This window comes from Drosophila simulans, chromosome X, assembly GCF_016746395.2.
Source record: "Drosophila simulans strain w501 chromosome X, Prin_Dsim_3.1, whole genome shotgun sequence".
In the NCBI taxonomy this organism is placed as follows: Eukaryota; Metazoa; Arthropoda; class Insecta; order Diptera; family Drosophilidae; genus Drosophila; species Drosophila simulans.
In genome coordinates this window covers 5,179,252-5,206,216 of record NC_052525.2, presented here as the reverse complement: position 1 = coordinate 5,206,216, position 26,965 = coordinate 5,179,252, and the positions used below count along the sequence as shown (strand labels likewise).

At 45.5% G+C, this 26,965-nt stretch overlaps 1 protein-coding gene across 4 annotated transcripts in view; it reads left to right on the top strand.

The window, feature by feature from the left end:
• Positions 1-1,599: 1,599 nt before the first annotated feature.
• Positions 1,600-26,965, top strand: part of LOC6725170 (homeobox protein aristaless) — a 30,911-nt gene continuing 5,545 nt past the window's right edge. The window contains exons 1-3 of one of the 4 annotated variants that reach the window (XM_016172967.3): positions 1,600-2,648; positions 8,387-8,437; positions 14,688-14,908. In XM_016172967.3, the coding sequence (XP_016038187.1) occupies positions 2,078-2,648; positions 8,387-8,437; positions 14,688-14,908 (843 nt within the window). In that variant the 5' untranslated portion in view covers positions 1,600-2,077. Of the gene's footprint in view, positions 2,649-7,340; positions 8,073-8,386; positions 8,438-14,687; positions 14,909-26,965 lie in introns of those variants that run through there. The other 3 variants (XM_002106159.4, XM_039296792.1, XM_039296791.2) reach the window with 3 other exon arrangements.

Sequence of the window (26,965 nt, the reverse complement as noted above, 5' to 3'; positions counted from 1 at the left end):
AATTCCAGTAAATAAACGAAATTCGCCTTAAGAGCTCGAATACCCAACGAATGAATCATAATCATTCGGGGGCAACCTGCTTAAGAAAATATCGAATTACCCGCGAAATTCTTCTAGCACGCACTCTTCGTTCGCTGCCTTCCTTTCTTCAGCCAGCCTCCGTCTCTCTCTCACGACCACATTGCCTCTCTTTCTTTCATTTCCAAATGCCAGACTGCGTGGCCCGACGGATATGTACATACTTACATACCAATGTTCGTATGTGATCTGTGGATATAGCGTTCCGTTTCGATCCGCTCCGATTTCGCTGCGATGGCCGTGTGAGCGTTGGCATTTCAATTGTCTAATTGCCGCGTGGGTTTCTCCATAAGGGGAGCCCACTGTGGGGGCGTGAGAAAAGCCCCAAAAGACCCGTTTGGCTGCCACCGATCGTGGCTTTCCAATTACTGGTGTCTCTATTTTCTTTAAATAGAAATCAATGCGTGTATAGAGAATATAATCGAAGTGTATCAAAATTTTGATTTTTTTTTGTGAATTAAATATCAAAACATTTTTTCTATCTGTGTATGGGCTTTGCAGAAGATCCCTTTCGGGACCGAGATAATTGTAAGTCCCTCAATTGCCTGGCAGTAATTTGCAAGTCCATTACAGGCTCTACTTTTCCACTGCTGCCGAAATCAAGCCGAATCATTTGCCGAATTTCGGGACAACAACTGCCATGGAAGGCCGAGTTCCCCGAGAACAATAACCCACATAGTACGACCCCAAAATCTCTTGAAATCCTGCAATACTGCGCAGCAAGGACTCTCCCACTAGCACACACATCCACACGCACACACACACACACACGCAGGACGTGGTGTAAATGCTAATTTACGCATTTCAATAGTACAAGTTTTTGGCGAAAATTTTAATTAGACTGCTTTTTTTTTGGGAAGGGAAAGGCATTGTTAGGCGGCCGACAAGTGAGTAGTTTCTACAGCTGAAAACCGAATGGTGGCTCGTTTTTTGGGCCATAAATTGGCGTCCTTCATTGAACGGAGAGCGGTTGGAGTTCCGAGTTCGAGTTCGGGTCTGCGAAATAGTTGTTTTCTTGCGCCTTTTGTGCGCCACCCCACCCCTGTTGACCATGCCCTCTCCCACTCTGGCGCTCTCTGGCTCTCTTTCACTCACACAAAATGGGCGCCGCACACTGTGGCAATCGGGCACCAACACTACGACAAGCAGCGCACCAACACTAATGCGTTTCGGCTCGAACTGGAAGTTCGCGGGAAGACTGGAAGGTTTCGCGTGTGCGAGAAGAGCACGGCTAGCTGGTGCTTGGAAGGCGCTTGCTGCTCTCCTCACTCTCACGGCGAATGGATGTTGCACATGCGCCATGTTGCCGAGGGGAAGGCCCACATGCTGCTGACTCGCTCGCACTCGCTGAGCGGCGAAGAGTGCGGCTAGCGTGCGACAGAGACCGCCCCTGAATATTTACCGTTGCCGGGCAGCGCAGTCGACGCGAGCGGTGCTGCCGGCGCGCTGCGTTTGCCGCCGTTGCCGCCGTTACTGCTGCTGCTGCTGCTGCTGTTGGTGTTGCTGCTGCTGCTGCAGATGTTGCTGCTGCGCTTGCCATGCGATTTGAGGTCCTCGGAAGAGCAAAGCTCCGCTGGCCGTTTACCGTTTGTTAGCTGAATGCCTCCTTGGCCAAATCCAAAGCGAAATGCAAAGCCAAGTCGAAAGCCAACCACCAGCAGCAACATAACGGCAGCAACAGCACGACAGCAACAGCAACAGCAAACAGAAACAGCAACTGCGACGACAAAACTCCTGGTGCACATTAACGCAGGCAACAGTTTAACGTGGAAATTATTGCGAATTTGTTGTGTGTTTTTCTGCGACGCGTGCCAGCGCAAAAAAATCTCAAAACCTCCATTCGCAAATCGCATTTATCGCGTAGTCTTACAAAATTGCAAAACTTACCATTGGTTTTTTTTTTGGTTTGGTTTTTCAATTGGGGTTGCATGATGTTTTCAAACGCGTTGTTTTGACAACGGCAATATCTAGACATAGATCGAAATATTAGCAATCGAAAATGCCGCAGCGCTCGCCCTTTGCCATTCAGGAGCTGCTGGGCTTGGCGGTGGCGGCGGCCACAGAAGCGCCAACCGATCTGACGACAACTGCCGGTGCAACGGTGGCAAAAGAGCGCCAAACGCCAACGCCGCCAAAGACAACAAATGCCACAATGGCAGCAGCAGCAACATCATCCGTATCAGCAGCAACACCAACAAATGCGGCCGAAGGCAATTTAACGAGCGGTTCGGAGCCACAGCAGCAGCCGCAGCAGCAGCAACAAGAGCAGCAGCACCACCAGCCGCAACAGCAGCAGCAGCCGCACCACCATCAGTACAGGGAGCACCACCAAATGACCATGGCGGCAGCCTCGCGAATGGCCTACTTCAATGCCCATGCGGCGGTGGCAGCGGCCTTTATGCCCCACCAACTGGCCGCGGCGGTGCACCACCATCATCAGCATCAGCACCAGCACCACCCACACCACCACCCGCACCACCCACATGGAGCCGTTGGGGGGCCACCGCCGCCGCCGCCGATGCAGCACCACCACCCCCACCATCCGCACCACCCGCTGCTGCACGCGCAGGGTAAGCCACTGTCCCCGCCAGCGAACCACTCAAATTGCAGTTAATTGCAGTTAGCAAATAACAGATCTTTATTCAATTTATGCATATACTAAACATGTGAAAGTTGAAAAGTGGCTTAGCTAACATATACATCGCTATAGCGATTTGAGAAATCTTTTGTTCGATGTGTGCCATGCACATTTACACTGACAATCAAAGCTTAAACGCAATTAGCAATCGCAACTGGTTTTGTCACCTGCCAGACACACCAACACAGGCGCACATGCACATGCATAGATACAGATTCAGATTCAGATACAGATACAGATACATTCGATTCACACGCACACGCACACACAGTGGGGCGAATCGGTGTCTGGAGTGCCGCTTAGTTAGCATAAAAAAGGAATTAATCAGCGGTCCATCGTCCGCCAAATCAGCTTTGGCCCCACTGCAAACGACACACCGCCCGCATCCGATCCACCGCTCCACCGCTCCAGCGATCCGGCAATCCGCCAATCCGCCTCCGAAGCCACTCCAATCCAAAGCACCAGCACTCAAGTTGAGCTGCTAATTGCACTGTGTGTGTGTGAGTGTTTGTGTGGTGCACCCTGGTTAGAACATAGCAGAAACTGGGCTCCACAATAGTTGCAATAGCTAGTTTTCATATTGTTTAAATAAAATTCAAGAATCAGTGGAAATTTGAATTAATATATAATAAGCTTGGTATGCTTTTCGAGTAGGTTTTGGCCGCTTTGGTGCCACTGTAGGTGCGCCTTTGTTTGGCGATCAGCACAGGCAATGACACACGCACACTGCAAGAAAATCCCACACACTAGCAGCGAACTTGGGTCGACCTGCTGTCTCTCGATTCAAAGCTCATTTGCAAGTAGCAATATCATCCGAAGTCGGAGCGATGACAGTGAAGGCAGATAAACAGAAAGGCATGAAAAGCCGTGCAGGGATTGATACACGGTAAAAAAAAACTAGGAGTTAGTTAGTAGTTACTTAGTAAGTGAGAAGTAAGCAGTTGAGTAATAACTTAAGCACTCTAAATTGTTATTTTTCTCAATTAATTTGTGAACTATATCTTGGATGCCATTAATAACACCCAAATTTCTTTCACTGTGAAAAGTGCGAGACCCTCCGATAATCTTGCAGATTCAAGTGGCAGCTGTTATTATTGTTATTATTATTTTAATTAGCGTTGAAATATCATCGTCATCACCGATTTCCATTGCTCTGCACTGATTCACTGTGCCAATTTCACTGCGCACTCACTCAACTTATGTACATACATATGTATGTACATATGTATGTAGATATACATACGAGTATATCGAATCTGATTTCTTGATTTCATATCTGTTTACCCCTACACTTCCGGACCCATTTTCAGGGTTTTATTATTTATTTATTGATTTCGCATGTTGCGGGGCTTTCTTTTTGGCTCGCTGTTTCTGCGTTATTTTAATTACAATACTCCTATCCGTTTATCGCCCATTTCCACAGCTTCGTCGTAATTTGCGTTTAATAAATGTGGGAAAGAGCACTTGGGCGCTGCTAAATAGCTAAATAGGGTAGTATGGACTAGCAAACTGGGATTACATTTTAAACTATATCCAATTAGTAAAGGTTATATAAATAGTGCTCATTAGTTTAATTACAATAAACAGTGCTAGTTGATCTGCGATGGAAGAGAAAATGGGTTGCCTCTGCTAAAAGTTTATACTCTAGGGTATGTAATAGTCGTGCTCTTTTGTTAAGGTATAATAGTAGTTGCCCTGCAATGGAAGAGAAAGTGGTCTGCCTCTGCTAAAAATTTATAATTTAGTAAAAGCTTCTAGTTTTTAGGGTATGCAATAGTCGCGCATATTAGTTCACTCCCTATTTTCTTAGCACTTCGTTCTGTTATGTTAAGCGTTGCTTTCTGCTTTTCATTCGCGTCATCCTATTTAATTTTGCATATTTCCAACTCGCTCCCCATGTTGTCGTACGAATATTTCGGGTATCCGTTGTTGATTTTATACCCATTTGCGTGGCCAGCTCGTCAATTAAAAAATCGCATCAGGTTTGGTCGGAGCTCGGTCGGATTTCTGGCGGATTTCGGACGGATTTCCTGTCCAGAGCCCGAGTACTTGGCGCCTTCCATTAAGTGCCTTTGATCTTTTACCAGAAGGGAAACCCAAATCGGAAAATTGGTTGCCCAACGACAATAAGAAAAGCGCTTTTTCTTCGCCCCTCCCGCCGCCACACATTTAATTGACAATTTTCACTTTGGCTCCGCGCGTCGCTTTGTTGTGACAGTCGTTTTGATGTGTTTGCACACCCCCCCCCCCCCCCCCACACACAGGCACACACACACACAGATTCAACATTTTACGTGTATTGGTGCACTTGTGCTGCAAAGATTTCGGCAATTTAATCGCCTCTCGAAATTAACCATTTAGTATTTTGCACTTTTTAGCTATGCCAAAAATGTATACAGATAATAAGTAACTAACTTAAAAAAGTTAGACACTGCTTACTCACTAGATATTACGTTTAAGTGCAGTTACAGTACTATCACGATTTCCTTATCATTGATTAGCCCATAAGGGTGCACAGCAGTATTGCACTGATTGCATGCAGTTATCGTTTCCAGTGGCAACGGAAGTGTTGCAATCACTGACTCCAGAACTGCTAATTGCTGGCTGTCAGTCTGCCGAGAACGGTGGCCATCTCCATCCAACAGCCAAATATCCGTATGTGCCGCCCTTTGATATTTGAGCCACTTTGCTAATAGCCAGCCCCATTATATATGTACATATATATGTATAGGTGCATGTGCATGTGTGTCTCCTTGGCTGATAAAAATATTCTTAATTGTAGAAACTACCTCGGACATTGTGTGCGGTCGTCTTTTGACTTTGCTTTGATTTTGCGTTGACGTAAATTAGAAAAGCGAACGGTTGAAGAATGTGGGAGAAGTTCGGAAAAGTGTCGACAAACGCCCTTCGTTTTTTGAGTATTTCTCACTTTTTGGTTATTTTTTCTTTTTTTTTCTTTCACATTTTGTGCATACATTTTTTGAGCGCTCCACACCCTGCTGCTTAACCCCTTGACGCCCCGCACCTTCTGCATTCTGCATTGTCCGAGGTGTGAAAATGTTCGGCGTCAGCGTTCCACGAGTGCAGTTATTGTTTCAGTTGTTGTTGCCTGCACTTTACCGCCTCCCCGCCAAACGCCACTTATTTCCTTCGCATTCTTGTTTTTGGCACTTTGTCACACTTTTTCGCTTTGATTTTTTGCGAATTTAAAAGTCAATTAAAGCAACTTGACGAACGAAGTGCCGAGTGCCACTCAAGGGTTAATTTGTCCGTGCCAGTGTGAGTGTGAGTGCGAATGAGTGTGAGTGTGAGTGTGAATGAGTGTGAGTGTGAGTGCAAGGGGTGAGCCTGCGATTGTGTGGGTGTGGGTGCCAGTTGATTCACATCGAACGGAATTAGCCGCAATAATTTCGAATTTTCTCAAACGGAACGCCATGCAATTCATTCACGATAATCACAAATTACACTCGCAATAAATGCGATAACTATGCTGGTGAATATTAGTATAGTATAATATATACTTAAGTTAGCAACCAGATGAAAACCGCATGGAAATGAAAGCATAGTCGCACGATAATTTACCAAAATACGAGTGTATATAGCAGCCACACTCATATTCGAAGCCAGTTGCCCAGTGTATTCGCATTCGTATTCATGTATTCATAAGCTGGATTTTGTGCCCCGTCACATGGCAATCAGAGCCGGGCAATTCGTGCCCCAAAAGCTCAACTCACTTTGACTGCACAGCCAGCGAGTTGCAGGGGCGCCAATTTGGGGGGATTTGTGGGGCAATCGCGACCCCCTTGGGTGGACGCCACTGCACTGCGCTAATTTTATAACGCAAATAAACACGATTTGGCACTTGAGTTGCCTCGGCGGCCGCTTTGCTTCTTCAGCGGCTCGAAAGTGGGATTCCGGTACGGATTTGGATTTGGATCTGAAGTTGGATTTCGATTTGAATTCGAATTCGAGCTCGGAATGTGGTTGCTTTCACTGTCCAACGGCAGCAAGTCCGACTCGAACACGGCAACAATCAACAAACTACTACAACTGCTAATTATTCATGGCATGGCCATCTATCTGGCTATTTGGAGTGGCTACTCAGCACTTTTTCGTCTGGAAATTGTTTCAATTGTGGCCACGAAGTGATTCACCTGGGGTACACAAAAAGCGATCTGTGATCACTTGCTTTTGGGCTAATTATTAGTATTACAGCATTCATTTTAACTTTTTGAAATTCATATTTGATAGCATTTCGATAGCATTTAATTTGCCAGAAATGCATTTGTTTATTGGAACTGCTCGTTTTTCGCTTTAATTAATTCACTTGATTTTCACTCACGACGCCCGAGTATACATACACTCCAAGTTGGACACCGAATCGGCTACTTTGCATCATGACCTCCGGCGGATTGCGGCGGATGCTCACGACCCACACGCTCCACACGCTCCACGATCGCCTTGTGCGGTCCGCCGTTGGCTCCCTCCAATTGCCTGGCTTCCCTGGTATTTTCCCATATTTTTCCCATATTTACCCCAAGTTCGCCGTTTGCTTGGCGACCCATATCAGCTATTGTCGAGCGTTAATCAGTTTATAAATACTTCGTCACTTGCAGTTTCCCACTTCTTTTTTATTTTTTTATATTTTCATTTCTGCCTCGTTTTTGTTTCAGCAATTCTTTCGAGCAGTAATATCGAATTTCATCGGCAACTGGTATTTCTGAACTGGTAGAGAGCTAATAAATGCGGCTTGATTGTCGACATAATAATCACCATCAGCATCACCATCATCGTTATTATTGTTGGCATATGTCGAGGTCTCGAGCGCTCATTGTGTTCTCGATTGCGATTGCGAATGCGAATGCGTCACCGTAAAAAACAATTGACGTATTCAGTTAGCGTCCCAATTTCAGTTCCAAGTTCTCCAGCCACATCCCAATCCCAATCCTTATCCCTATCCCGATTCCGATTCCCCTTCTGGAGCCCCGAAACAAAGCCAAAGCCAAACCAAACCACAACGAACTCGAACGAGACGAACGCCTTGAAACAATGAAACATCGAGCAGAAATTAGCGCGGTTGTCTGTCAAATTTGATTTTGCTTTGATATGTCACTCGCTCGCTGCAAACGCGGGGTGGTGCGGGGTGCGGAGGTGGCTGGGTCCAGAGGGGTTGGCAGGGCCAAATAGGGGTTAAGACTGCAAGGAGTGCCTGCCTCGTTTTCGACATCGAGGTCGCCGATTTGCATTTGTGAGTGCCAGCGGCACAGAGAGAAAATTCAGCCAGTTCTGAGCAATCAAAAGTTGAGGTTTCAATTTTCAATATTGATTTCAAATTGATTGCCTTGGTATATGCTAGGTAATAAATAGTGCTATCATTCAAGGCATTTCTTACTATATTTTTGTGATTTCACTTAGTTTTTTCTTCGGTGCATTTGCAAATGCCATGTGCTCTGCTTCTCAATTTTTTAAGTGTTAATTCGCAGGCCCTTGTCGGGCTAATAAATGCAAAAATACCAACGCGACTGCTGCCTGTACAGTACGTACTCGCTTTCAAGGATATCGCCTTGAACGATATAGAAAGTTGATTAAAAGTCGAGGGAAACATGTTACTTATATTCAAATAAATGCATTATATTACATACTTACTTGTGATTTTGTGTCTCATTGCAGGATTTCCGCAGCTCAAAAGCTTCGCCGCCGGAGCCGGAACTTGTTTGCCCGGTAAGTTCACATGCTTAATTGCTATAACCCGGGTATAATCGAATTCGGGGGGAGCCTAAAGGTAGGCCATATATCCTGGACTCCTCGGACTGCAATCCTTCTTGCGCAATCCCCTCCAAAAAAGCTGAATATCCTTTTGACCAACAGAGGGCGTCAGACTCGCGCTTCGTCCTAATTAATGGGCATTCCTGCGCTTCAATTTGACTCATGGATGCCGCCGCCTTTAGCTCCTGCGGCCTGGGGGGCGTGGCCAAGGACAGTGGGCAGGGGCAAAGGGCAGAGAACAGAGGACAGAGGGCAAAGGGTGAAGCGCAAATTTCACATGTCGCGCACATAAATTCTCCAAATTGCTAATAAAATAAACAATTTAGCTAACGAAAAAACGAGGAAAACACATACGCACACACACACACACGCACACACACACACATGTGAGAGACAAAAGTCAAATAATGAAATTTCCATTTTCATTTTGTTGCATTCGTAACGGGCAATAAATATTTTCAACATACGCTTTTATACGCAATTTGCACGCGCATACATCTCTCCTCGCATCCTTGCCACCTCACACGTCCTGTCCTCCTGTCACCCCTCTCTCTCACTCACTCTCTCTCTCTCTCTTTCGCACCCAACTCGTGCGGTCTCTTTCCGCCTTAGCCCTTTCGCACACGAACACAAATACAAATGCAGGGGGAATCCCAGAACAAAAGGCGAAAGAAATGCGAAGCGCACACATAAACTTGTCTAATAAGAAAGGATCTGGAAACTGGTTCAAAGGATGGGACAAGCGGAATGGGCAGGAATTCGAGGGGTATCCTTAGAAAAGGGGTTCCAATAGATGGCAAGTCGCTGAAAGTTCGCACATCAGCATCATACCATTGATTCGATCAACAAATTTTGGAAATATATGTATATCCTTTCAATATGCAGTTTAAACTGCTCTTAAATTGTTTTTTAAGCCAAAACCTGAAGTGGAAGTCTGAGTCTTGGCTTAAATGTAAGAGACATCCTATGATTGTTTTAGCCTACGCCCTTCTTGGAGGCTCTTAACTCTTTCTTGCCAAGATCTTGGGCCTACTTAATTGCCCTTTTGTCGCTGTTGCTGCTGCTCCTGAAGTTGAATGATGTTGAAGTTGATGTTGCTGTTGCATGTTGCTACTGCTGCTGCTGCTGTTGCTTGCTGCTGCTGACGATGTTGCTGCCGTGTAGTGGGCTCTTCTAAGACTCTAATCTCTGACTGGGCCAGGCAACACGAACTTGGCCACTTGGCCGCGCATTCTTTCCATTCTGTTTTTATGGGCGAAGTGCCCTGCTTAAGTCTTCCACTCGACGCCTGCATTCTTCCAGAGGAAAAGCGGTCGGCAGGGGGGGTGGGGACGAGGGGGCAGGCACTTTTGAGCCATTTGCTGCGAGCAGATTGCAAGACAAGATTACACAAAAGCCAAAGGAAGAAGCGAAGAAGCCGAGAGACTGACAAGTAGGGCAATTTGCCTTGAAAAATGGGAGCTTGGATGGAAAAGTGGGAAGTGGAGAGGCGGGGAAGTGGCGAAGTGGGGAAGTGGCAAGTGGAAAGCGGGGCTGTTGCACCATCGTGTTGCACTTGTCATGGCTAAGATTTTAATTGGCATTTTTTCCCCCCTCGTGGCATTGCCTTACCCCCAGAATCCTTTCTTTCGAGCGTGTCTAAGTTTTATTTGCTGGCCATGTCGAAAGCAAAGGCCCCCCGAGAAAATTCTACGGCTTAATTGAAACACGCAAGACAAACAAAAAACCAACACACACACGCACACACACGGCACACACACAACACACACACGACACACATGTGTGAAGCGAAACCAATCGCAATTCACATCGCACCAGTTGACTGAATACGTGAATATGTCAGGGTGATAAAACGCGCAAGATGGGCTAACACATGTACATGAAGGTGGCTTCTGTTGGTTTGGGTTGGGTTGGTTTGTCAAAGGGTTAAGACTCAGCCGGTGAACAAAGTGAATTAGTCACAGGATCGATGAAGATATCTGCAACACCGGAAAACAGCTAGTCAGTTGTACGAGACAGGTTGTAACCTGAATAACTTTATGCCGCGCGATATTCCAGTTGATTTCGATACTTTTCCAATAATACTACTTAATTATTTGCTTATATATATCTTATATATCTATATTCTCCATACATTTCCTATGCAAATTTGAGCAAACGGACTTTGTCCGGCATTTACTCCGAAAACTCGCTCTGACATTGTCCGGCATTCGTGGCCGTCTAATTGCTCCTGTCTGCGTGCCTCTGCTCCCTCCGCCCCTCTGCGACCCTTGGTGTCATCTCTTTCTGCCCGGCAAGTGCCGTCTCTCTCTCGTTGCCGTCGGCCTGCCGTATGCCCCCGCTTTCTGTGCCTGTTCTTCGTAATTTGCGCACTCAATGGAAAATTGTTAATTAGATTCCTTGCTTGTCGAGTGACTGCTGGCTTCTTCGGCACTGCATTGTTTCGCCCAGCAGTGGGAAAATCCACCCACTGGGCATCCTCAATCCCACCCATTTAAAGGCAGGCGAACTGACGGTAGTTACCCCCCGTTTTAGCCAGCTTTGTGTCAAAGTTGGTTAACGTGACTGCTGCTGCCAGCAGCACCTCTGTGCTGGCCCCATTTTTCACAGTGTTGGCCGTTTTGGATAAAGTAACCGAAAACAGGTGTAAAAGTATCCTAAATTATGCATCTGCGTATTTGTATAACTAGTTTCTAAATAACTTAATTATATTTCTGCAAAATATTTATTTAACTATAAAGTAAAACTAAAAATCAGATATGCTCTGTAAAATTAGTATAAAAATTGGCTTACAAATAGCCAAGTTGACGGCACAGCCTCTTAACCCTTTACTCGTTTTTGGGCACACTTTGGCCCACCTTTCCTTTCCTTTCCGCTTCGCCAACGAACTTTAAGCGCTTTTCCTCCGCCGCCAGCAGCAGCAACAACAATAAACAGTAACAAGAATATGGAAAAACAGTAGTTACAACAGCAGCAACCACACTGCCACTAAAAACTTTTCGCTCTTTCACTTTTTTATTTTTGCTGGCTAAAGAAATCTTGGCGCGTTAACGAAGTGCAGGAAATTCAGCGGATGTGAAAACTTAGATGTGGGTTAATCGAGTTACTATTTGCATTATTTGGCCTACAATTCAGCTCTTTGGTAATGCGATATTCTTGGAAAATCAAACTGAAATAAGGGGAAAGCAATTAGAAGTGAACTCATGCGAATGTACAATGATAATGGGTTGTATTTGCTAGCATTACATGTTATGTGATCTAATTAGAAGACATTTGTGTTACCTGTTTAATAAATGTAATGATAATGATTACGCTGATGATGAAGATCAAGGGACTTTCTATGCGCAGAGGCAGCTGGAAATTAACCCGACGGCATCAAAAAGCAGGTTATCAAAGCTGTTAATTGGAGCATTTACTGGTCCACTCACCGTAGCCTCTTTCTGATTTTTAACGTTTGTGGCTTATGTTTGATTCCTCAAGCAAATAATTCAATTTCATTTCTAATTAGTACGAAAAAAGCGTACGAAAATAAGCGAATATCCGAATGGCAGTTCACAGGACACCCACACTCACACTGCCACACAAATGCACACACACACATGCACAAAAACGCAGCCACTTTGGGTGCTAATGCAAATTGCGAATTGCGAAATGCCCCTTCAACGATGACGTCGTCGCCGCTGCCTCTGCCACCGCCTCTGCCGCCGTCGACTGCGCAGCTGCGCCGCTGCCGCGTTGCCAACAACTCAGCCACTTTATTAGCGTATTTTGCCATGCAACTGTTTATGCGACACACACATGCGGCACACACACGCAACCGCTGCGCACCAACACAGCGACGAGGAATTAGTCATTTTGTTGGTTACTTGATGCATGGCGCGGAAATGGGGAAAGTGCGCGGGAAAGTGGGCGGAATTGGGCGGAAGAAGCAGGAGCAGGGCGGGTGCAAAGGAAAAGCCACACCGGAAACAATAATGGGCACTTTTCCGGCAGGGTTTCGATGTCACTAAAAGCATTACGATTACGAAAGTTATAATTTCATTACGATTATCTACTTAATATCCATTTCACCTTTTTTAATAATCAAGAAAATCGAGATGGCATGTGAAAAATCGTAGTTCTAATGAAAATGGGCACACTTTTCTTCCAGTAACTGTAGCTAGCCAACAAGCAGAAGGCAGCTTACAAAATGAACAAGTCAGTGGAACAACGTGGAATGGAACGGAAAGGGAAATGGCGATAGAGATGGTGAAATTTCGGCGGGATTGGGGACGAAAGTCACCACACCTCCCCCACCTCCTTTAGAAGCGACAACATTTTTTATGCGCTTTTGAGCAAATTAGATTTCCTAATTAAATTTTCTAGTGAAATGCGCATAAATTTCATAAAACTCACTTGCCACGCAAGAAAGAGAAGGCGCGACTTTCTTTGTGCGGGCAGGCGAGTGGGCGAGAGAGAGAGGGCGAGAAAAAGCCCAGCGGTAGCGAGAGAGATGGAAGAATGTTGTCGCCTTTCATTTGGATGGCGACATTTTTTTGCTCTGGCATTTTTCCCAGCTGACGTCGCCGACATCCTTTCGTCCTTCATCCTTCGTCGTCGTCTGCTTAAAGTAATTAACTAAGAAAATTTTAATTGCTAATATGTTGTGATGCATGTGTGTGTGTGCATGTCGGCATGCGGGGTTTTCCAGTCAGAGCGTGCGTGCGCGTGTGTGTGTGTGTGTGTGTGTGTACATGAGCTCATTAAAAGCGAGCAAGAAATTCGACGTTGCCTACTTTTGTGCGCTTCCAAATTAACTGATTTCCGACATAGAATATATAGAATATATATAGAATTATTAAGGCTAATTATCCAGTAATTTAAAAATTTTTTAATTATGTTTATTGACGAGCAGGTGCTGCTGATCAATTAAAAACTGACCGTGAAACACACACCCATTAATTGCGAGTGCCCTCGAATCGATTTCCTTGCCCAAACGGCCACAACAATTAAATTTCCCTCAACACACCTTGAATTCTTCTAGTGAATTGCATTTTTGCGCGGTAATTCAAGATGCAATTTTCAGCATTCATTACACGCATTTTCACCAGCAGCACCGCAGATATTTTTCACGCACATTTAGTGGGAAAAACGGGCGGGAAGTGGAATGTTAATGGGGATGGGAATGAGAATGGGAATGGGATGGGTATGGGTATGGGAATGGGTATGAGGATGAGGATGAGGCTTCACTTGAACAACTCGTCAGCCGCCACAACAGTCTGCTTCTACTTCATTCTTCATATCGAATTTCAATGCGAAATGTTTTTTTCCCTGCTTTTTTTGTTTTTCTTCTCCTTTTGCTGGCTGCACGAATGCGCCGCTGGTCGTGTGTGTTTTGTTTTCCATACTTTTCCATACTTTCCAAACCGCGGAGTGGTCCAGACCACTCGATCACCGAGTCACTGTGCATTTATGTTTTCCGGGTGCTTCGGGCTCCAAGTTCGATTTGGCCAAAACAAGGCTGCTTGGCAGCCCTCGAAGCACTCGGTTTCTCAATCCGCGCCAAGTGGCTTCGATACCCAGACATCGGCTCATCCTCAATCCTCAGACTCGTCAGCGTCCTCAACTCAGCGGCAGGTCGCTCAACTTTGTGTGCATTATAAAATCGATGGTTATACATTGATTTTACCGCTTGGTAAATACATATAATACAATTCGGATACTTAACTGCGGTATTTAAGTCCACATCTTTTTTTCCACTGTGCAAAAACTCCACTGCCACTGCCACTCATCGAAAACTCAAATCGCGCCTGTCAGCGGCTGTCAGCTCCTTCCTTCGATCCCAATCCGAATAGGGATCCCCAGCCAGTGTCAGTGTCCTCCTTCGACGCTTTCACTTTTCACCCCGCTTTTCGCAGCCTTCTCAAGTGGGATTTTCCTTGGAACAAAAGATGATGTGTGTGACAACCCCCCAAAAAAGAAACAAAAAATCAGATAACCAGCAGACAAGTGGGAAACTAGATACAATTATTAAATATTAAAATAACAAACCACTAAAACCACTTCAAGTCGCGCTTCAGCGCCACATGTTTTCCGGCATCGGGTCGTGGGATTCTCGTCAACTAATTTGACAAGAGTATATTAAGATTTTCCAAAAATAAGACCGAAGAGCAGATTGTTTTGGGGAAAGTGAAAAAACGAATTCTTATTCAACGACTCATTGCAGGATCGCTGGCGCCCAAGGACTTCGGCATGGAGGGCTTGAATGGCTTCGGAGTTGGACCGAACAGCAAAAAGAAGAAAAAGAAGCGACGACACAGCCGCACCATATTCACCAGCTACCAACTGGAGAAACTGGAGGAGGCCTTCAAGGAAGCCCATTATCCCGATGTCTATGCCCGCGAAATGCTGTCGCTGAAGACGGAGCTGCCCGAGGATCGCATACAGGTGAGTCAGCATCGGCATCGCTTGCCCAGGTAATCCGATATGCGGGCATTGTCTCGCGTCCGATAATACAGTCCTTCCACTCCATTATTCCCCTAATGAATTAACAAACTAATTACATCCGCCGCGTAGGTGTTTGCTGTTGGCAAAACAGAAAGGCGGCCAAGCAATTTGCATTTCCTTTTGTCTTTTCAAAATATGCTTCTTGCTCATACGCTTGTTTGGATGTCTCCGCCCTGATTTTTCACACCTCCTTCAGTTTCTGTGTGTGCAGCGTCATCACGGCAATCGGAAGGGGAATCTCAAGTGCAGCTCCTCCGACGGGGGTTCTCCACTTCTTTACTCTACATATACCCAAGGGTATAGTTGGCCTGCTTCAAAGCCCATAAGCCACTGGTGTACAAGATTATCGATCGATCTTGCTGTATAGCAATCGATAGTATTTCGATAGTTTACATTTTGTTGCTTAATAGTTAAGTGTAAGACTAGTCACAACTCCATTGTGATAAGTGCATGGATAGAAGTGTGCACAGCTTTGCGAACAACGCAAAATCCGGAAATCATTTAACGTCCGCTTCACGCTGGGCAAGCGAGACGGCGATTGGGTGTGAGGGAGACGGCTGGCAGCGTGGTGTGGGGAAAAAACGTAGAAATTTTCAGCAACGTTTGCGAATTTATAATTAAGCATTTTAATGGCCGTTATTGTTCTAAGTCCCCAGCCTGCGCGAGCGAGCGAGCGAGATGGGCACACTGTCTGTATGTGTGCGTGCATCGAGTGAGCTTCAGTTGAGCCAAATTGCCACCCTTAAAAGGCAAACCCCAAAAGGACTATGAGTGTATGCGTGTGTGTGTGTGTGTTTAATTAGCACACAAAAAAAGAGTAATTATGGCGCGATTTCTTGGCGAATTTGCCCTTTTTTAACCACTCACCTCGCTCACTCAATTGCTTTAAGTTCGGGATCGTCGAACGGATGGGTTGAAAATCGGTCGGATTGCTAATGGCAGACTCTTCGGGCTTCCGGGCCATTAAATATTAGCGAAAAGCCATCGTTCTGGCTTCTCAGAAAACAAGTGTATTTCAAGGACAGAAAGTGTTAAAAGTGAATGAAAATTTAAAAAGTGCCATTGTCAACATCTAAATTAAATCGTACTAATAATAGAGAATGTGCAAACGAAATTATTATGATCGCTGCCAATTAAAATATATCGCTGGCACGTAATTAACCCACTGATGCCCCCGTCCCATTATCCGCATATCGACTGGCATTTCAACATTTCAACTGGCATGCTGCATGCTGCTGTTGAAATTGATGTTCGAGTGTGTAAAATTTTCCAATTATAGACTTTCGAGAAGGACACCCACCCACACCAACACGCACACTAGAACTGTGCATGTATGTATGTATGTATATATGTAGAGCACTTTGAAGGAGCTTCGGCTTTGGCTTTGGGATTGGGATTGGGTCCTCAGGATCGAGATTGCTTGGGGGCACATGAAGCGTTGCTAAAAGCGAGTCCAATTAGTAGCATTACTACTAACACTTCAATTCTGGCCACTGGAGCGCTCCGACCCCCCGCCTCCCCGCCTCTGGCCACACCACTTTGGGGTTTTCCGTCTCTCTCCAACTTGGCAATAACGGCAATAGTCAACAAGAACAACAAGGAGTCAGGAGCGAAGGACAACTGGAGTGAAGCAATGGCGCCAAAGCACGGCCATTTTGTGTGCACAGCTGGGAAAATGGGTGGAAAATCCAAGGAGAGGGGCATGGTGGTGGGGAAGGGGAGGGAAACCCAGAAGGAGGTGTGGGCGCCACGCTAGTTGTACACCAGTTTGTGGCAGGAGTGGCAGGAGCGTAAATTTGCATTTAACGTTGTTTGCGGTGCCCACAAATGGAGTCTATCCTTGTCTGTTCCTCTCGCTCTCACTCTCTCCACAACCCCATCCCCATCCCCAGTGTGTGTGCGTGTGAGTGAGTATGTGTGCGTGTGTGCAGGGGGCAAGGACTTAACAGTTAGACGGCCAAAAAATACTAGGGAAGACCGAAACAACCGCAAAACGATGCACAAGTACAAGAATGATGAGGGAAGTCACACACACAGAGAGAAAATATGGCATTTTCTAAAAAATAAATTAGGAAATCACCAACTAACGCGTCGAAAAATATGAAGTGAAGAGGAAACTATCTGTCGAATTAAAAACTTACACCTCCTGGTATTTTTCCAGTGCAACGAACTCACACAGACAGTGAGTGTGTCATTGAAACTAACAGCACTATTTGAACCGAAAAAGCTTTAGAATTTTACTCTAGCGTGATGACAGCAGCGGCGCCCGAAAAACTAACATCACATACATAAACAAACATAAACCTACATCCTTACAAGCGCACACCCACACATGTGAAGCTTCTATCTTCCACACACGCACAAGCACACACACACACATATGCAAAGTTGGCTCGTCGAATGCGTTGCATATTTTCAGGCACTTAAGCTATTTTCATGAAGTGCACACACACACACACAGGCACACATGCAGATTACCCTGACAGCAGAGCCACGCCCACTTCTGCGCCCCTTAACCCCACAATGCCCACCTTAACCCTGCCCGGCGAAAAAGGAAACTACGGCTACAAGTACACACTCCGTATTGATTTTAATTGAAAAATTGTTAATTTTCCATGCCAGTAGCAGCAGCTCCGACTGCCACGCCCACCCCTATTCCACCGCCCACTTTTTCCAGGCTTTCACCCCCGCCTCTTGCGCCCTCGCCCCGAACTTTGCCTCAACTTTTCCTCGCTCGCAGCGAAGAGAGACGAACTTGAAGTGAACTTTTTGTGCTGCCAATTTTCGAGGTATGTGTGTGTGTGTGCGTAAGTGTTTGGCCTTGTGTTAGTGAGTGTCTGAGTGTGCTGGTATGTGTGCGAGTGTGTGTGTGTGTGCATTGCTGATTCTGCTGTGTTTTGTGTCTGGGTAATTACACGTTTCTGTGTGAATAAATTTCCAACCCCGCAAGAATTTCGAGGCGGAATTATACATTCGCTTTTTGAGTTGACTTTGAAAGCCCTTGATGGGTTTTTGCCGCCTTATTGGAACGAACCTATAGTCGTTCGGATGCCAGCTGACGGTTTTCGGATCGAGCAACCATGCATAATTGCCAGCACATTCTAGCCTCGATTTTTCTCCAAGTGTTCGATGGAAAGTCCGCTTAGTGTGGGCATGTCTTGGAAGTTCTACGAAACTAATTTACTGAAGTGTCGACGCTTCCAAGTGAAGAATGTCTGAATAGAGAGGGCCGCCGAATGGAAATGGATGCGAATGCGAGTCGGGTCGCAACCTTGTGGATTGTGGAGTCATTGGAGTAGCCACAGTCCTCCGATTGGCACACACACACATACAGTCTTGAAGCCTGGGAACCCGAAAAAGTGGGGCCCAAAGTGCTGGCAACTCGGCAGACTTGTGGCAGACAGGTCGACTGGCCGTTGCTGCCACTTGACGCAGTACCGTCCGCGTTGCTGGCGATCGAGATGCCCAACCAGATCTGGCGAAAGATCAACAAGAGTAGCCAAATCTACAGCAAATGTATATCAATAAGAGCTACTGGTTCTTAAATAGCTAAACTTAAATTTCTTAGCTTTCTGTGAAACCACATATGTGCTTAAATTAGTTTTTGCATAATCCAAGAAAACTTTTATATAGAATAGAATTTAAAAATCCTAAACTGGCTTTAAAAATCTGTCTCGGCAGCTCTGATTACCTACCTCAGCTCTCATTTGGCTGCATTCTTCGTTCTTCATTCTTCAGTCCCCGTTCTCCTGTCTTCGCTGGCGATTCTCGCCTCTTTCTCATGATCTTCATTTTGTTGACTCTGTGCCGAGTACCAATTCGTTTAAAATGGTATCAGTTCCAAGAAAAATATTATTTTTTCATAATTTCTGGAGTGCCTTAATCTGTTGCCTGCAGTTCGATGTGCATAATCACGACGATCGGCCGAGTACCCAGTTCTCGATTCCCTGGATTCTGGATTCTGGTCCGGATTGGTTTGGCTGTCTTGAGTGAAAACAGGCGGTCTGGAGATGAGTTGGTGAGTTGGTGCATTGGATCTTGGATCGCGATGCCCGTGGCCCCTTAACCCTCGACGGCCGGCGGGGTGTTGACGTGCCCCGCCGCACAAAATGAAACGTCAATTTCAAGAGTTTTTCCTGGTAATAATTAGTAGCTGAGGTGGGCATTTAAATACTCGTCGTCTTCCATTTTTTCTCCAGCGATTCTCCCCCAGACCATCGGCATATTCCGCGTATTCGTGTACAAAAATACTCGCCCAGCAGCCGAATAATAATGCATATAATTGCATTTTAAGTAGTTGCTGCCTGGAGTATTGTGTTACCTTCGAGCTCATGTCAACCCTGACATCGTGTGTGCGTATGCCCGGTATTTTTTTTCTTCTTTTTATATATATTTTTTATATTATTTCTTCTTTATTTCTTGTGGCCCTCGAAAGGGAGGAGGGGTGAGTGGATTTTAATTTTCCACACTCGAGGTTTCCAGGAAAATGCAACGGAAACGCAGCCAGCAAGTGGGTGGCGAAGGCAGCGAAAGAGTGACCTATTAAAGGGGTTTCTGCTGCTTAGCATTAAATATTCATATTTGTGTAAAATTAGTGAAAGTACGCGCGCCAATCAATTAGTACTCATACTACGCCAGCAAACAAATGATAAACGGCTGGTAATCCCAGGATAACTGCACAGGGTTTGTGTTTGTGTCCTTCTGAGGGTTTGTATTTCTTTTTTCTTTGGTTTGCTGTTTGCTGGGCTGTCCACACCCTTGCCCTAAAGTCAATGGCAACAGTGTGCCATTGTGGTTAGTCCGAAGTTCCTGGCGAATGTCCGGATTCCCTTGGGAGGACCAAGGGGTGGGTCCTCAAATCCTGAGAGCAAGTGCGTAGCAAGTTCCCGCGATTTCGGATGGACAGCGGATGATGAGGCTGCGATGACACGTGTAAGTGCAGCCACATTGTCGCAATTACACTTATTTCTGTGTCGGCTGGTGCGGGGCCCTTTCGCTTTGTTTGTTGTTTATTCCGGGCGGTGCCCCACCCACCGAACACCACCCACGGCGCGAAAACGTGACCTTCGCCGGTTTTCCCACTTCAACGGCGGATGGTAATGATTCGTCTTGCACGCACACACCATTACCATCGCCATTACCATCCTGATTACCATTACCATCCGCATTATAGATATCATCGAACTTATTAGTGCGAAATGAGCACGCTGCTCGCTCATTTGTCCAGCCTCCGAAAAGCCCTGATTTTCCAACCCATTCAACCGGTAGTTGAATCCACTGGATCTTCTAATTGGCACTTCTGCATGGGGCACTAACTAATTGGGTAACTAATTTTCTAGTTTACGCAAGTACATACATATATGGATAAGTGAGGTATGTGTGTTAAAACTATACAAGTTATAGTTCCTACAAAGTGAAACAAATTGATTTTATCTCGAGCCCAATTGAATCACCAACTTAAACGGGTGCGGGATAATTGAAACACCTCTCCACATCAACTGCCCAGCTGAAACCAAATCAAAACTCATACAACAATTAGGCGCAGTCCAACGATTTTCTGGAGCTGTCATCGACCTAAGTAGACCAGTTGGATCCCAAAAAAAACCACAACAACAACAACCCAATCCAAATCCAAATCCAAATAAAAATCCAAGGAAGAGGGCAATCTGTTGGAGCTCTCGATCGCCTCGATTGAATGAGGCCTATTATCGCGTTTTGAAAGGCGTAATTATCGCATGACAATTCAAACGGAATGTGTTAACTCGCATTTGTATTTACTCAATAAACATTATCGTCGATCGTCCAGATTGGGCAACCAGTCTAATTTCCAGCTCCCACACATAAAACTCGTTATTACAGTCCGATTGGACTCATCGAGAAGTAGATATATATGTACATATATATGTTTATATAAATGAGGAAAGAGTGAGTGTGAGAAAGAAACTGCTGTTTGTACTTTGGAAAATTAGTCATTTGGAAATTGTTTTCATTTGCGGGGATTTCCTGTTTGTTGCCACTAAGTAAGGTGGGAATATCTAGCCAAGCCAAATTTCTGGCTTTCTTTTTGTAGTTGTTTGGTAACGAATACCCCTTAAATATCTAAGATACTTAATATTCAAACTCCTGCCGTAAATATTTTAATAATTTTTCTAACATCTCACGTTGCCAAAGGTGCGCAACTTCCCCGCGAAGACCCCAAAAAAAGGGGAGGCAGTACGAATCGTAATTGGCGGCTCTATAAATACCCACAGGCGAAATCCATAAACGAACAGTTGCCATATGAGGTTGAGCCACTCGGCAGTGCATTCAACTCGAAAAAAACGGGCGAAAAAAGGGTAAAAAACGGCGTAACTCAGGTGGAAAGAGCGGCGATGGTGTGAGTCACGAGGCCTGGTCACACTAATCACCATCGTAGATTGCCCTGATCACTCTAATTCCGCAACTATGGCAAATTTTGGTTAATTTGCGCTTCGGCTGAAATGCCTTTCACTTTTTTTTCTTCTCATTTGCAGCATTGTCTGGGGACCGAACAAAGGGCACTAAAAATGGGGAGTGAAGGGGAAGACAAATATAATTAAAAAGGTGTTATTATATTTTCACGCCTCGACTGCGCGGAAAAGTTAACAGACTTAGTCCGTCGGGGCAGCGAGTGGTTAAAGTTAAACAAAAAACGTCAACGACTCCTACGAATTATTTGCAGAATCATCAAATTAAAGGTTTGATGTTGATTTCAACAAGCCCCACAGCACGAGGATGAAGACGACGTTGCATATGCCACAGCTCCGTGTCTACATATGTACAAATATATGTATGTATATGTATATATCTCGTACTTGTATGCTGAGAAACTGAACAGTCATGGCCTGCAACTGGGCCCCCTTGCGATCGAGTGTCTGTATAATTTTCGTTCGTTCTCTCGAATTGGCTGTCATAAGTTTTGAGTAGAAAATTGGTGTGCAACAGGCAACAACAAATCCGATTTCATCTGGCAGAGCAAACAATGATGTTGTTGCTCTGGCTGGCAAAGGATTTCTGGGTTTCTTGATTGCGATAATGAGTTATACTTAATTTCCACGCACCGAAACGTACTGCTGGCCACTTGAGAATCCCTGCCAAATGAAAGGCCAGGAGATGTAAAGGTTGGGATGTCTTGATTGAGAGTGTCGAACTGATGGATTTCAGTATCAGAACTACGAGAAGCTAACCAGTTTGCTTTTCATCTAGATTGTTTGGCTAACTCGAAATTAGTGTTCCACATTGGTTATGCTGTGCTATGCCCACACCTGAACTCAGAAAGGAGCCAACTAATTTCCTTCCTGCCGCCGCTCAGTCCATTTGTTAGAAAAGCAAAGCGAAGTTTTGACACTTTCATTGTTTGCAGTCCAGTAGTCGAAAAGCTACCAAAAAAAAAGGGTTGCTACCTGGCCGGAAAATTAGGCGCGGCTCTGTGCAATTAGGGCAAATAGTTTTCCCGGACCTTCAGAAGGTTCGTTGCGAAGCCTTGATTGATGGTCATTCCACAATCCACAACTGGTTGCCATTGATTGATGTTGGTCCGAAGGACTTGCTCCCGCTGATGACATTTTCCACTAATCCGCACTTTCATCTCCTTTGCCAGCGAATATTTTCCAATTTTCCATTTTTCCAAGCCGGCAATGAGAATGAAAAAGAGAATGAAACTGAAACGAGATCCAAACACAATTGACAATATTAATCGCGTTTCACGCTAATTTGCAACAACAAGTGGCTTAAACGGCAAAATATTTTACAATTCGAGCTTCGTGTGCCCCTGGGGACTGGCGACTGGCGACCGGCAAACAAAAAACACTTGCCGAGCTCGAGGTTTTGAGAAAATTAATTTTATAGATTGAAAACATGCCCATGCCCTGTTCAGCGCTCCCGAGGGGTGTAAAATGCGACAGGGGCGGGCGAAAACGGGGGCAATGAGCCACGTCATCCCCCGACTTATCAACTTGCCAACTTAACAACTTACCAGTTTACCAGCTTGCCACCTTTCCACGTAATTGAGGAATTGTCGGCGAATTATGGTCGCATAATGGACGTGGACATGGACTTGTGGGGCTGCGCAGCATGATCCAGACTATTTATATGGCCATGGCGCAACTTAACCCGCACAAGTTGTGCACTTTATCAACTGTTGCAATTCGGGGGGGCGTGGCGCCACGCGGCGATTCCTTCTGCCGATGACACTCCAATTGGTTTGACGCAATGCAAAATAAATTCACAAAAAAAATTACTAGAGGCACTGGGCATAGGCGAACACGGACTGCGCTGCAGCTCGTTTGCAGGGCATATTAACACTCTATATTCGAATAATTATTCAAGGTGACTTACATTAGAATAAAATATTTAATAATGTGAAAGACAAAAATTGTGCGCAATTCTAGAACGCAGCTAAGAGATATTGTATCTACAGGGTACAGACACAGGCGATTTGTGGGGTTTCCTGTGGGTGGTGAGTGGGTGGTTGGGTGCGTGAGGTGTGCGCCAAAACAACAAATAACATGGTTGGTGTGGGAGGGGTGGGGGTGGGGAGTGGGCGTTGGGGGTCTCCAGCGGTGGGCGTGACATGGCGCCTGCCACGATTCAACTTTGGTTTGGCACACGCAAATCAGACAATTTGTATCCAGCGGCGAATATAATTGAAAAATGATTGGTTTACCATTAATGAAAATGATGATGACAACGGCAACAACAACCACAACAACAACAACAACAGCAGCAGCAGCAACAACAGCGACTGCTGTCATCGACAGACACCTGCAGTTGCGTCTTCGATTGTTGGGTCAATCGGCCATCGAGCGCCTTGATTATCGAGATGGCAGCGATAATGACGACGATAATCGCGATAATAGCGATAAAGTACCCGTTGACTGGCAGCAATGTGCGAATTTAATGCGCGTTGAATAGATGTTGAGTGAATGCTGGAATGCATTATATTCATATATCATCACATTAGCCAGTAGAGTAGTACTCGTATTGTATATATGATTTGGGAATTTCACAGCCAAACAAATCAAGCTCGGGGCAACTTTAAGGCAAAGGAGAGAAAAAATGCCGAGCAAAAAGGGAAACGAAATGGAAAAGGAAATGGAACGGCCAACCCGCTCGGTCGCCTCGTAATCTGTGTCACAGGACTCGGTCGCATTGCCGCACGTCCGGCGAGGAATTCCTATTTTGAGGAACTCGAGGAACGCGGGACTTATTAACATTAAATCGCCGGCAGCTGCCTGTCGCCGCAAATTGGAAATTCCATCATTAATTCTAATAAGATTATTAGTTCCCCGATCGAGTGATTCGGCCGAGGGGGGAGGTTGTATTTCCCAGTATCCCGACACCTCGAAGTCAAGTCCAATCAGCCGGCCGCAAACTTCGCCTTACCGGGAACCGGGAACCCACGCTTAATGATTGCGGTCGCCGGTCGTGTGAATTCAGGACTCGTCCTGCAGTTACCTACTTAGTAGTTCTCGCTCACCCCAAACCGAGCCGAGCCGAGACCAGGAGCCCTCAATCTCCGAAACCACCACCCATTGCCAGCGATTTCCCTGACAACGACGCTCGAGTAAATCCAATAAGCATAAGTGTGCACCAAAATCCCGAGAGAGCCGAGGCCATTGAGTGCGAAATGAATGAAATTAGCGCGCGTTAATCATAAACAAACGAGCGAATAAGGGCTTTTCCGGGGCAAGCGGGGCGATTTCCATTCTCCCCCACAGCAGCAACCCTTTGTCCGTTCGGAAGTCGAAGGGAAGTGAATATACAATATAAAAAAAAATAAGAACCAAAGACTGGAAAACAAACAAACAAATTGCTACAGTTCTCACAACGAAGGGCAACCTGCTGCGTGGACACGCGTTCCACGTGCACTTGCCAATTTGCGATGATGATAACTACTCAACTGGGAAACCGAAGCTTGTGGCAGCACGTTTTTGGTTCACTTTCGGATGCGAATCCCTGCGGCAGAGATTTATGGCCATTTTTAATGGCAAGTTTGCCCGAAATGACAACTCAACGTTCGGAAAAGCAACTAGCAAAAAAAATGTATATTTAATAGCAATAGCATCAAGTTCAATGGGGATTTTCCAATTAAAACAACCACTCGATTGGCAAGCGACTAAACTGGCCGGATTACTTAATGCATACCCTAATTGTTTCGTAATTGTTTGAGTCGAGTTTTGGTATTGCACCACCCACAAAACGCCCCCGTCGGAAAGCCCAGAGATCGGCTAACGTAATTAGAAAATCGGTTCATTAATCATTAGGCATTTAAAACATCGTTTGGACGTAATTAATAGTTCGGCGGCAATGGCAATTCCACAGCCAGCTCAATGTCGAGTAAAGGTCATTAACAAGAGTCGTCCGACTCACATGTGCACTTTTCCACTGGACCTCGTTTCCCTTTTACCCCTTTTTTTCGAACACCAAAGTCAAGCCTTTAGTTCCGTTTGCGCAAATTAATACTCGACTTACGGAACGAGATGAAACCAAAAAATCATTTCGCATTTACATTTCTTAATCCGGATCCGGAAAACTGAAAAGTCCGCTGCCCCGCCCCTTCGTTTCGGCGAGCTTTCGGCCTTCTTTTGAGCGAAAAAGTTCGCGAGCGTTAAACTCATATGAAAGTTGGAAATTGAAGTTCCAGCGAAAAAAGCGGAAAGATGCTAGAGACAAAGGCGCTGAAAAGCGGTGAAAACTGGGGAAAAACTCAAAGGACTCCGCGGATACTCTGCCAATATATAGCGCAAATATTGAATATTGAATATTTTATGTTATTTTGTGTACTTATTAGCTCTTTCTATATATATATATATATCTATGCTATATATCTAACGAAAGTGAGTTTCAAGCTTTGTCTGAAAACTGAAGTACCCGCTTTGCTCGAAGTTTGAAAACCAAATTCCGCGAATGTCAATTGAATATTGCATATAAACTGCGGACTGTCGTTATGAAATTTCCACACGCCTCGCCGGTCTGACTGACTCGCAACCACTTGGCAGTAGTAGTAGTAGTCGCTCCACATCCACCCAAAGCCACCCATCGATGCTCCAGCGAAGCACCCGTAAGCCACCCAACCACTCAGTCGTTCGAGTTGATGAAGTAAACCAATAAAGGCCGCACACGAACTCAAAGGCAAATTCCCGCCCGAATGCAGGGCAAAATCGAATGCACAGGTGCACATGTCACCTGAAAAGGACGACGAGTCCTGCGACCCGTTGCATATGCAATTTGCAATTCGCAATTTTGCAGCCCCAGTGAGCAAATATTCGCCACCCACCAGCCAGCAATCCGCATCCATAATACCCGGGCACAGGTAGCCTGAAAATCCCTTTTCATTTTGATTTCGATAGGTGGGCAGGGTGGCGGGGCAGGCGTAGGCCCAACCCATTGAGAATCTTTGATTGGTTACCAATATTTTAATTATGCCGACAACGGCCAGCAGGCCTGTCCTTTTGACCTTTTGTGCGCGTCCAGTGGACCATTGGAGTTTTGGCAAATTGGTTTGACAATTTGACAATTCATCATTGGAAAAAGTGGTTGCTCTGCTTCCAGTGCCATGCAGGTACATTGATATGTTCCACAAACAGAAGCTGCAAAATGGAAAGCATAAATAAATTAAATATAAACATGGATCCACAGTTAAGTGCTCCCATACAGGATCCCCGAGGAATCACTTTTGCCATCGGTCAAATTCGGCTGGGCAGCCAGCAGAATGTTCGATAAATCAAATGCCATTTCCACCAACCGGACAAAGCGGACAAGGGGCGTGGCCCCTTCGGTTGCGCCCCATAAAAATGTCCTTCGAACTATTCACCCCTTCCTGGCCATCGCCCCCCTTCCCCAATCCCCGCCAGCCGCCGCCCCTCCAAGGATAATAATAAATTTTCAATCAGCAAATTGATGTCGTGATTCGCAGCGTATTGGAATCGAAGTTGAGACGGGAATGGTCAAGTAATCATTTAGCGGCAGATTGTCCAA